The following is a 12,787-nucleotide window of genomic DNA, read 5'->3' on the forward strand; positions in this document are numbered from 1 at the left end:
CCTTCAATAGAATATACAAGATGGACCGGAAATGGATAGATGAATTCCATTCTTTTATGTTAAGCTTGTCCTTCCCATATGAGACTATGGCGTAGATTTCAAGTCATTCTTCTTCTCTAATCCGTATGTAGTGAAATATTACATATATATTTACTTATATATTAATGTATTACAAACCAAAGTTAATAAAATACTTAAGAAAATATTTTTTTTAGAAATTGTCACTGCTCAATACATGTTCAAATTTAACATGTTTCCTATTTGTTTTTCCAAATTGTTTGTTAAAAATAAATTTTATAATTTCATTATGAATTATTTTATTTCCACAAATGGAAATGTTTTTACTTTGTGTAAACTTTCATGGTTCATCAGCAAACATACATATATTATGTCTTCATTTTTATTTTGCCTGGAATGCTGCTGGGTGTGCTACCACCACTTTTCAAAGAAAATATTGCTCTGAACCACCCCAAGGTTTTCAAGCAGCTTGGAGATGGATTCTATCATTGGAGGTGGTCCACAAATGTACCACAAAGTATTCTTGGAAATACATTTTTCTAGGTCACTTCCAGATAATCTTCCTTCTAGTAGAGAATACACAGAGTTAAGAAAACATTTATGAAGACATTTAATAGAACTATGCTAATTATTTGAAATGGGAGCTTCATAAATCCTGTTGGCATAAGCAAAGCATTTTCTCCTTGAATTATTACAGCAGCTAGATCTCCCATAAGGCATGAGTTTACATGGATCACACTTCTGCTAGAACTAATGAAGCACAGTGCATACGCATGCATTTAAAATTCTTTAAAGAAACTACATAAGAATTCCAGAGGAAACCATTGCTTTAACATTTCAAAAGATGCTTCAACCATGTCAAAATCCATGGAAGTGTCCCTTTCCAATGCTCGCTTAGTATTTAATAATTTACAAAGAGAAAGTAAGATGCTAGCTAGGTCCTTTTCTGCTGCTACAGAAAGTTTACAAAAATATGTTTACAGTTTTTCATATTTTAGCCAAACTCTAATTGCTGTTAATAATATAATACCAAATTAAACATTTACAATAAATATTTTCTTTAATCTAGCTAGCATCAAGGAAATTGAATCAATCATTAAAAGAAATATCTGTAAAGGTTATCCATATATCTTAATAATAGCAAGCAAAAACATATTAACTGCATTTGAAAACTGTTAACTTTCTTAAACATGACATCCTTACTCAGAATAAGGATCCTTATTGCTCCAATACCCATCTGGGAATGAGCTTTGTTGTCCATACAAAGACACATTTTTCAATAAACATGCATAGTTTGCATAAGAAATCCCCATCTGACTTCCCAACCATTTGTTCAGACCAATTAAAGTTAATAACAGTGCTGAAAAAAAAATTAACTTTAATAGCCCATCTATGACCTTTACAGTGTCCCTACACGTTGTGCTGAGTCTGACCTGTTTTTTTTTACATTCCCACCCTCCGCTATGTGAGAGGGAAGAAAAAAAAAGCAAATGATTTCTATAGCCTATGTTTCCTTTACCTTACCTCACCCCTCCACCAGTAGAGTGGAGAGATTGAAAAAGAAAAGATTACAAAGAGTAAACTTATTCCTTTCTCTATACTGACAACAATCATGTCAATAGTGGGGAAAGGATCACGCAAAAAAGAGATTGCGTATAGAAATTATCAATGATTTAGACGAGGGATAGATGGGGAACTCATCAAATTTGCAGATGACACCAAGATGGCAGGAATAGGCAACACTCCAGAAGATAGGTTCAAGATCCAGAAGATCTTGAAAGATTTACACTACACTTTATCATAGCCAAAGTCCGAGAAGCAATTTGAACACTGGGCCCTATCTAACACAATGAAATTCAATAGGAATAAAAACAGTTCTTTATTTAGTCAAGAAACATCAAATGTACAGGTATAGAATAGATGGTAACTGGTTCAATAACTGCAAGAGGGATCTTGGAGTCCTAGTGGACAATCACTTAAATATGAGCCAGAAGTGTGTTGCAACCACCAAAAAAGCCAACACAGTAGGCTGCATTAACAGAAGGACAGAATCAACATCATGTGAAGTGTTAATACCACTTTATAATGCTTTGGTAAGACTACACTTAGAATATTGTATCCAGTTTGTTCGTCATTATATAAAAAAGACGTGGAGACTCTAGAAAGAGTGCAGAGAAGAGCAACAAAGATGATTAGGGGACTGGAAGCCAAAACATATGAAAAAAAGCTGCAGGAATTGGGTATATCCAGTATAATGAAAGAAGGACTAGGGGGTGACATGATAGCAGTGTTCCAATATCTAAGGGGCTGCCACAAAGAAGTGGGGATCAACCTATTCTCGAAAGCACATGAAGGCAGATCAAGTAGTAATAGATAGAAAGTAATCAAAGAAAGAAGCAACCTAGAACTAAGAAATTTTCTGACAGTTAGAACAATTAATCAGTGGAACAACTTGCAGGTGCTCAAACACTGAAGATTTTAAAGAAGAGATTAGACAGCCATTTGTCTGAAATGGTATAGGATTTCTTGCTTGAGCAGGAGATTGGACTGGACAACCTCCAAGGTCCCTTTCAACTGTTATTCTATTATTCTTTGCCCTCTGGCAGAGTAGAAAAATTAAAGGAAGAAACTTCAAGAGAGTTAATCATGTGGTTTCCCACTTAGAGACCACTTTGCCTAGAGGCAAAGTTGCTGGTCTCAGTTACGGTCATTAAGTGAGAACTACCTGCATGCTATAATTACTTTGGTTCTCAAAGTATTAAAACTATAACTTGTCGTGCAATTTTTTTAATGCATCACAAAAATACACACCCTTGATGTAAGGCAGAAGTTTCTCACAAATTGGCAAATTCTGCTTGGTAACGTGGAAACTGCATGTGATTTTTCCAGGAAATGCATTTGTCAAACCAAGGATCTGTTTCTGGAATGTGCAAGATATTTAGTCATACCACAGTCAAATAAATCAAAGCAGATGTTTGTTTAGTTCAGATTCTACAAATTTGAAGAATAGTATAAGAATATTGTATTTTAATATGGATCTTAAGAAAAAGGTAGCATAACTAATTCCCTTTTTTCTAACATTATTATATTTTCAAATTCAGGTAACAATTCCTTATAGTGGAGCTCAGTTGTAGAAATACATCCTAAAAAAATAGTTTTTAATCTAACTCTGTGCAGGTTTCTAATTAGCAGGTTTCTCTGCTAATCCAGAGCAGGAGTTTCTTGTCAGAATTCTTATGTCTTTTTAAATACAAGTTCTAATTAGCAGAATTGATTTTATTAATTTGGAATAGGGTTCAATGCTGTTTCTATGTGTATGTATTTTGAGCCTGCATTTTCAGCATTTAAGAGTTAGCTTACAGTATTAGGTTGTAAAGATTTCAAATTATCTTGCAATTGTGTTGCTTGTGTGTGATGGAGTACCCACAACTTCTGAAGGCAAGCTATTTCATTGATTGACTGGTCTCACCCTTAGGAAATTTCTTCTTAGTCCTAGGTTGTTTCTCTCTTCCATCCATTGTTTCTTGTCGTGCCTTTTGGTGCTTTGGAAAACATATTGACCCCAGGGGTGAAATGTAAAATTTGTTACTACCAGTTCTGTGGGTGTGGCTTGGTGGGGGAGGGGTAATGTGACTGGATGGGCGTGGCCAACTTTTTTTTTTTAACTTTTCAAAGCATTTTTTCTACAACCTCTTTGGCCGAAGAGGTTGCAGAAAAAAATGCTTTGAAAAGCCTCTCTGACAATCAGGCAACTCAGCTGGGATCGTCATAGAGGCTTTTCAAAGCATTTTTTTTACCACCTCTTTGGCCAAAGAGGTTGCAGAAAAAAATGCTTTGAAAAGCCTCTGATGATCCCCACTGAGCCGCACGATCATCAGAGGTTTCTTTTTTTTACTTTTAAAAGCATTTTTTCGGCGGAAGAAGGTTGTAGAAAAAATGCTTTTAAAACTTTTTTAAAAAAACCCTCTGATGATCGTATGGCTCATGGGCATGGTGGGGGGGGGGGCGCAGGGATTTTTGCTACCGGTTCTCTGAATCACCCGCCGCCATCGCTACCGGATCGGGTGATCCAGTCCGAACTGGGAGCATTTCACCCCTGATTGACCCCCTCATTTTTGTAGGAGTACCTCAAATTTCCTGACAGAACAATAAATCAGTGGAACAACTTGTCTCCAGAAATTGTAAATGCTCCAACACTGGAATAAGACATTGGATAACCATTTGTCTGAAGTGGTGTAGGGTTTCCTGCCTAAGCAGGGGGTTCGACTAGAAGACCTCCAAGGTCCCTTCCAACTCTGTTATTCATTCTATTCTATTCTATTCTATTCTATTCTATTCTATTCTATTCTATTCTATTCTATTCTATTCTATTCTATTCCATTCCATTCCATTCCATTCCATTCCATTCCATTCCATTCCATTCCATTCCATTCCATTCCATTCCATTTATTGGAACAGTGCTATTTTATTGTGAGTTGGACTAAAGAGAAATTTTCTAAGGGTGAGACCAACCAAGTTGGCCACGCCCAACCAGCCGGTCATTCTGTCAGAGAACTGGTTGTTAAATTATTTGAATCCCACCACTGGTAGCAACAATACAGTGAGCAACTTGATGTCCCAGGCATCATATACACCTGAACCCCTACTTTGTAATTCCCAATGCTCCCTCTGATCACAACAGTCATTTTGAAGTAGGAAAGACAAGAAATATATAAAACCAAGAGTGTTAATCAGGATTCTTAAAGTATGTTTGAATCTCTTGAGGAAGCAAAGTTACATTTTAAAAAAATGCAATCGAACTTGTGAAGATCAAGTGAAAAACCTCATTCTGAGCTTTGCTCCTCATTTTACTTGAAGCAGCTGAAGTACCACATAGTTTTAACAACATATTAAAAATAAATGATTATAATTGTTTCTTGTCTATTATGATCATTAGTTTTATTTGGGGGAGTACAAAGTTTGAAAACCTATAAGTGTAAGCCCTAAATTAATTTTAAAAACTCCACCTGCTCACCAAAATAGAAAATTCTGTTCCTGTCTACGTGTATGACACAGCCCCACCTTCATTGCATCAACCTCCTATCCACTGCAGCTCCTGACTTCTCATTTTTTTAAAAAAAAAGTTAAGAGTGTTGTGTAGCCATTAAAGCAAATTATGCAATGTTATATAATAAACCTACCCTGAACAGAAGTTCATGTGCATTTTTTGCACAATAAAAGAGTTTGGTTGTTCCCACTTTACAACCGTTTTCTTTCTTCTCTTCAGTTCTGTGAAGGTCTGCGATGTGGAGCAGTATAGAAAATAAAGGATTAATGCCTACTCCACCTGCTATTAGTACAACGTTTGCTGGAATGTCTTCAGGCTGAGGATCATAAAAGAAGTTGCCTCCAACTCGCAAAGCCACTTCTGAATTAAGAGCACACTATAAGGAAGAACAAAAAAGGCAAAAAGACAACAAGAATACCAAAGATGGATTTCAAAGAAAATCAGAGAGGGAAATTATTTTAACTGAAAAGCCACATTAGTGGTGTAACATAGTTTACTGCAAAATAAGTCAAGTTACTGCAATCTACACATTCTTCAATCGTAAGAATGTTACTTAGCTGATTGGTTTGAGTAATAATACATATGGTTTCATTCTTGTTGATTTTATGAGATTCGTTTAAAGCAAAGCAAGTTTGCTTTAAGCTTATCTCATAAAACGTCTTCTCAGAAGAACATGAAAATTTAAATTAGAATTCTAAGGCCCTGGGAACTGAGGACATTTTTTAAAAGACATGTTTAAAAGAATTTGGCCAGAGGCTTGTTAAGTGGAAATACGGTTATAATAGGTGGTTTTTAAAAAATAGAGTGATGTGTCAAAAAGACAAAAACTAAACTTTCCCCTAGTTTAATGTTTAACTTACAACAATATACACAGTTTTCAGCAATTATTATGGATACACAGTGTCCAATACAGTTACCAATCACAAAGACACATAATTTTTCCAGACGCATCACAATTCTGAAGAAAATATTTAAAAACAATATTAAACTGAAATATGTAATAAGGCATAATCCAGTTTTACCCAATCAGCCAGTGTTAATAAAGAATTCAGTTCAAACCCATTTGAGCGGACCACAGACTGAAGAAGAATCCAAAGTAATGTGAGAAAGAGTTTTCTTCTCCATGTCTCAATAGTTCAGGACATATACTGGACTCAAGAAGGAGACTGCCTACCTTGGTTCTAACAATGAAAGAAATTCTGTACTAAATGATGAATGTTGGATGCCTGACATTCTTTTTATAAAATGCTTTGCATCAGTGATGAAATTCAAAAATTTTTACTACTGGTTCTGTGGACATGGCTTGGTGGCCATGGTGTGGCTTGGTGGGCGTGGCAGGGGAAGGATACTCCAAAATCCCCATTTCCTCCCCATTCCTGGGACAAGGATATTACAAAATCTCCATTCCTACCCTACTCGGGGCCAGCAGAGGTGGCATTTGCTGGTTCTCTGAACTACTCAAAATTTCCGCTACTGAACCTGTCAGGTTCTGACAGGTTCTGGAATTCTCCAGAACCTGTCAAAACCTGATGTATTTCACCCCTGCTTTGCATGCATATGTGTATACCCATATATACATATATATGTGTGCACACATATATTGTAGGCGTGTAGGTGTATGTATATCTGTATGTGTATAAACACACACACACACACAGAGTATAGATTTTGTCCACCAAAGACAAACAGTGACTAAATAAAACTCACAAATGCATTGCATATGAGTACAAAATGGTTTTATTACTGAAAGATAATTTAAAAGTAGTCAGGCCATTGGAAATTTGAAATAAAAGATTCAGTGGTTTGACTAAGGCCCATTGAGTCCTCTTAAAGCACTTCCTCTAATACAAATCCCAATTCCAGTATGGTATCTTTCTCTCTGTCATAAATCTAACTATTCTAACAATTGCCCTTTTTGGATGGGTTTCAGCACTTCAATTGCAGGTTGAGAAAAAGAAGAATAAGCTAGCCCTAATAACACTCTGCTCATCATAGTTAAATCCAGAATATTTTTCCATAAGCTGCAGAAACATATCTATGTGCTCATCAAAATCATAATAGCTATAAAACAAATGTATATAGTAAAAATAGTTTATCATCATTATTTTCCCTAAGTCAAATATATTCCTATATTTATCTATCCCTGTATTTCTGATCATCTTAAGAAAAATGCTGCACTATATTATAGAATTAATGTTAACTTCTTAATGGTTACAAATCTAATCCAATTGTAGCACTCTACAATTATTACAGTTTGAGATCGCTATTTAAAAATTAAATAAAGAACAATAAAAATCATAAAATAAAAAAAACTACAATAAACTGCTTTAATACAGGTAATCCTTAACTTACAACAGTTTATTTAGTGACCATTCAAAGTTACAACAGCACTGAGAAAAGTGACTTATGACCATTTTTCAGTTACAACCTTTGCAGCATTCCATGATCATGTGATCAAAATTCAGATGTTTGGCAATTGATTCATATTTATGACCTTTGCTGAGACCCAAGATCATGTGATTGCCTTTTGCAACCTTCTGATAAACAAACCAATGGAGAAGTCATATTTATTTAAGAATTGGGTACTAACTTATCAACTGCAATGATTCACTTAACAACTGACGCAAGAAAGATCGTAAAATGGGACAAAAATCAAAAATGGGGCAAAAATCACTTAGCAACATAAATTTTGGCCTCAATTGTGCTTGTAAGTCACAGACTACCTGTAACAGATAAGAAATCCATAACTTCCTTATATCTCATATCTTATTAACTTATATAACTTTAGAATAACATAGGTTCATAGATTATGAAAAGCTTATATTTGTCTCATCATTTCTAAATATCTTCTCTATTTCTGTTAAAAGGCTTGTAATTTCTGTTAAAAGGCTTGTAATTTCTCCACATAAGAGCACCCAGACACTTGGCATAAAAAAACCTTAATGATAACTAGCAGTTCTAGCATTAGCTAATGCTTTAAACTGCTTTAATTACTGTGATACTATGAGTTTAATTTAAAATATTAAGGCAGGAAGAAAAGTCTTAGGAAATGCCTCTGAGGCAGATAATTATGAGGTTAGAATTTTTGAGTTCCCTAATGAACAGCAGAGATGTGACAGAAAATCTCCATCAGGATTTGTCTAAGAATGTATGGTTGAGCCACACTGGTTCTATGCATTTTCAGAATACCTTTCAAAGTCAATTATTTTATTGAAATTTCAATAGTGCATGACAGTAACCTATTTAAGAACAGTAGGACTACTTTTTATGGGCAAATGGTAATGGATGGATTAGGAGCAACCTGGGAAATGAAGAGAAACAGAGAAAGGGAGAGAATTGCTCAAATGATAAGATTGCATTGATATTACACTGATCCACTAGTCAACAAAAACAGAAGAAAAGCATATTGTTCATAACACAGCACATATAAAGGTCCCCTCCACCTCACTTATCTTTTACAGAATTATCCTTTATAAATCATAGTTTGGTAGCGAAAATGTTTAAAGGGGTAAACAATCCATAAGTATTCTGGACTAATTTTCAGTGGGAAGCAGTTTTTCTAGAGCAAAAAGGTAAGCTTGTGGCACCTAAAAGGTGAACCTATTTTTTTCATGTAAACTTTCATGGCTCACAGGCCAAGTCTTTAAATATATCTGATAAAGAGGGTGTTATATATAGGAGTTTATATGATAACAATTGCATTAGTATTTCAGATATAACAAGACTCTGCTTTTTAAACATTGGTCAATGAGCCCACTTTCTGGTACCTTTGTGTTCTAGCAACATCACAAAAATGAAGCCTAGGTTCAAAGATCTTCCTTCTTCTGGTACCACCTCATACTCGTCCATTTTTAGTCTAATTTTGTATTAATTAATTTCTGCCATTTTACTGTGCTTTTTGAAATATCCCATTTGCCACTACACTTACATAATTCAATAAGAGACCTGTATAGGAGGACCATGTACTGGCAGAGATTTTGTATTTGTGAGAGAAAAACAGGTCAAACCAAAACGATATACATTAGTTAAACACAGATTGTGCTGGCTGTTGATAAAATGTTACATTTATACAGATTTAAAGTTTTATGAAGAGCAATGTATAGAGCAGTTTTTTGTCTTTTGTATCCAGATCATTTCATCATGTTTAAGTGCAATGACATGTATGGCATTTAACAAGTCTGGCACAAATAATCTAATACACATTATACTATACTCCGTCATTAAATTTAAGACTTATAGTGCACGTAAAAGTAATAATAATGCTGAATTACCTATAAAGCTACAATACAGCTCCTAGTAATAAAGATGTAAAAATAAATTTAAAGAACACTAAAACCAAAATTATTAGGAGCTTTTAGTTATAAATACCTGAGTATGAATCCAGTGAGCAGGTGGGTGTGTTGTATGTTTTACTGCAAGTTCTAATATTCCCTCTTCTTCCAACATACCAGGACTTGAACATATTGAGAATCCACCAACTACAGAAACTCCAGGTATAAAGAAGTCTACCCTAAAAGAAAATAGATATCCATTTAATTTCTTCTATACAATGTCCTGAAACAGGTTTCTTTTTTACTATTCAAAACCTCTGACAAGATTATCCAAATGTGTACAGTTTAATAATATATTACGCATATAGATATTTATTAGAACCCTTCTATGTAAAGTGAATTAATTACATAGAATGTTACATTGCTATTTGTATAGGCAAAGTTCAAGGAAAATCATATATAAGATATTTAGCTAGTAAAGCAATAATGGGTAAAATACATTAAAGACCAACAGAACAGATCAAATGTTAGTATTAATTTCAGATTCACAAATAATAATAATAATAATAATAATAATAATAATAATAATAATAATAATAATAATAATAATAATAATTTTATTTCTATACCGCCCTTCTCCCGAAGGACTCAGGGCGGTGTACAGCCTATTTAAAAACACAAGACAAACATCAATTTAAAATTTAAAATTATTAAATAAATTTGGCTCCATTTAAGACCCCAGAAATTTAAAATACCCCAATTTAAAATTATCATGTCGATAGCCCGGCCTGGCGGAACAACAGGGTCTTCAGTGCACAGCGAAATACCCAGAGGTCGTGCTACCACGCTCTCAACAACCTTCGCCACAAAACAAAGGCTGGAGACCAGACGGTAGTTGGCTAATTCAGCCGGGTCCAGGGAAGGCTTCTTGAGGAGGGGCCTCACCACCGCCTCTTTCAAGGCGGCAGAAAAAGCACCCTCACTCAAAGAAGCAGTTATAATCCCTTGGAGCCAGCCTTGTGTAACCTCCCGGGAGGCCAGTACCAACCAGGAGGGACACGGGTCCAATAAACATGTGGCGGCACTAATCTTACCCAGAACCCTGTCCACATCCTCGGGAGCCACAGGATCAAACTCCTCCCAGATAATATTCTCAAGACCTACCCTCGCCTCATCCCCTGGACTCATCCAATCGGAGTCCAAGCCTTCCCGAATCCGAGTGACTTTATCGTGCAGGAATTGCACAAAATCCTCAGCACGACCCTGCAAGGGATCTTCCCGCACTCCCCCCTGAAGAAGGGAGTGGGTCACCCTAAACAGGGCGGCTAGGCGGTTCTCTGCAGATGCGATAAGAGCGGAAAAATGGTTAGATTTTGCCAGTTTTATCGCCACTAGGTAGGTCTTGATATAAGACCTCACCTGTGTCCGGTCGGAATCGGATTGACTAGTCCTCCAAATGCTCTCTAGGCGTCTTTTCCAACGCTTCATCTCTCTCAGCTCCTCGGAGAACCAAGGAGCCAATTGAGATCGGCATTGGGTCAGAGGCCGCAAAGGCACGACGCGATCCAAAGCTCCAGCGGCCGCACTCTCCCAGGCGGCCACCAGCTCTTCAGTCGAGTCGTGTGCCAGAGTCTCAGGAAATGACCCAAGCTCTGTCAGGAACCTTTCGGGATCCATCAGGCACCTAGGACAGAACCATCTGGTCGGTTCCATCTCCCTGCGGCGGGGGGAAGTGGTAGGAAAGTCCAAGTGAAGGAGCGAATGATCTGTCCATGACAAGGGTTTAATGTCTAGGTCCCCTCTACCAAGATCATTCAACCACTGACCAGAGACAAAAATCAAGTCCAGAGTGTGTCCCCCTATGTGAGTGGGGCCTTGAACTAACTGGGCCAGGTCCATGGCCATCATGGAAGCCATGAACTCCCGAGCCACCTATGACGCCTCACCCACGGCTGGAAGGTTGAAATCCCCATTGACAATAAGTCTGGGGGTATCAACTGCCACCCCGGCAATGACGTCGAGTAGCTCGGGCAGGGTCGCTGCCACGTGGCAGGGAGCCAGGTACGTAGTCAGCAAACCCATCTGCAACCCATGGCCCCACTTCACAAAAAGGGACTCACATCCGGCTATCTGAGGAACAGTGGTCTCCCTCAGACAAAGACTTTCCCTAATAATCACCGCCACTCCCCCACCCCTCCCCTGGGCCCTTGGCTGATGAAATGCACGGAAACCTGGTGGGCACATTTCGACGAGGGGGACCCCCCCCTCTTGGCCCAACCAGATCTCCGTAATACCTGCCAGGTCAGCACCCCCCTCCAAAATAAGATCACAAATGAGGGGGGCTTTATTAACAACTGACCTGGCATTACACAACATCAGCCGCGGACCCTGGGCCTGTGACTCTGCAGAACCCAGGCCGCGAGTCGCGCATTGGGGGCCAGGGTGCACAATTGCTCATAAACAGCGTGTGCACACACCCGACACATAATATGGCCCCCTGCGCCCGTTGTACCTGCCCCTCCCACTCATTATTTCAATTTCATTGCCCTTCCTGTTGCCCCCGTTCCCCGGATAAATTTCCTTTCCCGATACCTCAGCTGCAACCAATCAACCAATCGCCCCGCTCAGTAGCTATCTGGACTCCCCCAGGTCCACTTTTACAACCCCCTCCCTTCCTCCCGGGTCCCCTTAAAATTCTCATTAAAAATTTAAATAAAAAACCCCTCAACCCCCTCTTCGCTGCATGCCATCTCTCGGGATTCCAAAATCCGTCATCAAGATAGGCCCTCGATAACATGGAGGGCCAGGCCTGCGAGAGAGGGGAGTCTCGCAGCGCGAAGAGCTCAGCCGGTGAATACATCCTATAGTCTGTCTGGGGAAGATGAACGAGTCCAAGGATTCAATGGTGCTGATTAGAAAGGTCCAGGAGAGAAAGTTCACCATTCCAGCATGGGCCAACCGGACTCCACTGTCCTCTCACTACAGTGGAAAGGAGTCTCAGGCCACTGCCCCGGGAGAGCAGTGACCAAGCCACCCTCTCACGGCGGCTGGTAACAGCAGATCTTCTTCGGTGACAGCTGCAACAAAGTGACTCCCTCAGTGCCCATGCCCAGGTTTAAACATCTCCTGACAGCAAGGTAGTACAGATGACAATAGTACTGATGGTATAGCCGGAGGCGGGGGTCAGCTGTAGTTATTTTAAGGGGCAATGAGTCCAAATGCGGAAAGGATCCAGTCCAGATAATAATGATCCCAACCAACGCCCACAACTGGGCCGCGGTGGGAAAAGGGGGAAGGGGGGAGGGGGGAGACTGACTGGGGCTATAGGCCAATCACAGCCTAGCTCTTCCCAACCCCTCCAGTCTTCACAAGATCTTCTAATCCCCCCCCCATAAGTCCCAAGGTCTTCAGAAGGCCTTCAGGAGAGTCACCAATCAGGTAGCTCCAAATC

General features: G+C 38.6%; 1 protein-coding gene across 2 annotated transcripts in view; it reads right to left on the bottom strand.

Annotated features, from left to right (window-relative positions):
* Nucleotides 1-382: 382 nt before the first annotated feature.
* Nucleotides 383-12,787, bottom strand: part of OXNAD1 (oxidoreductase NAD binding domain containing 1) — a 28,078-nt gene continuing 15,673 nt past the window's right edge. For both annotated transcript variants that reach the window (XM_034402669.3, XM_087892594.1), the window contains exons 5-8: nt 9,434-9,575; nt 5,199-5,441; nt 2,830-2,938; nt 383-584 (exon numbers count right to left, since the gene is read on the bottom strand). In XM_034402669.3, the coding sequence (XP_034258560.2) occupies nt 430-584; nt 2,830-2,938; nt 5,199-5,441; nt 9,434-9,575 (649 nt within the window). In that variant the 3' untranslated portion in view covers nt 383-429. The remainder of the gene's footprint in view (nt 585-2,829; nt 2,939-5,198; nt 5,442-9,433; nt 9,576-12,787) is intronic.

This window comes from Pantherophis guttatus, chromosome 4 (assembly GCF_059756535.1).
Source record: "Pantherophis guttatus breed Tessera chromosome 4, ASM5975653v1, whole genome shotgun sequence".
In the NCBI taxonomy this organism is placed as follows: Eukaryota; Metazoa; Chordata; class Lepidosauria; order Squamata; family Colubridae; genus Pantherophis; species Pantherophis guttatus.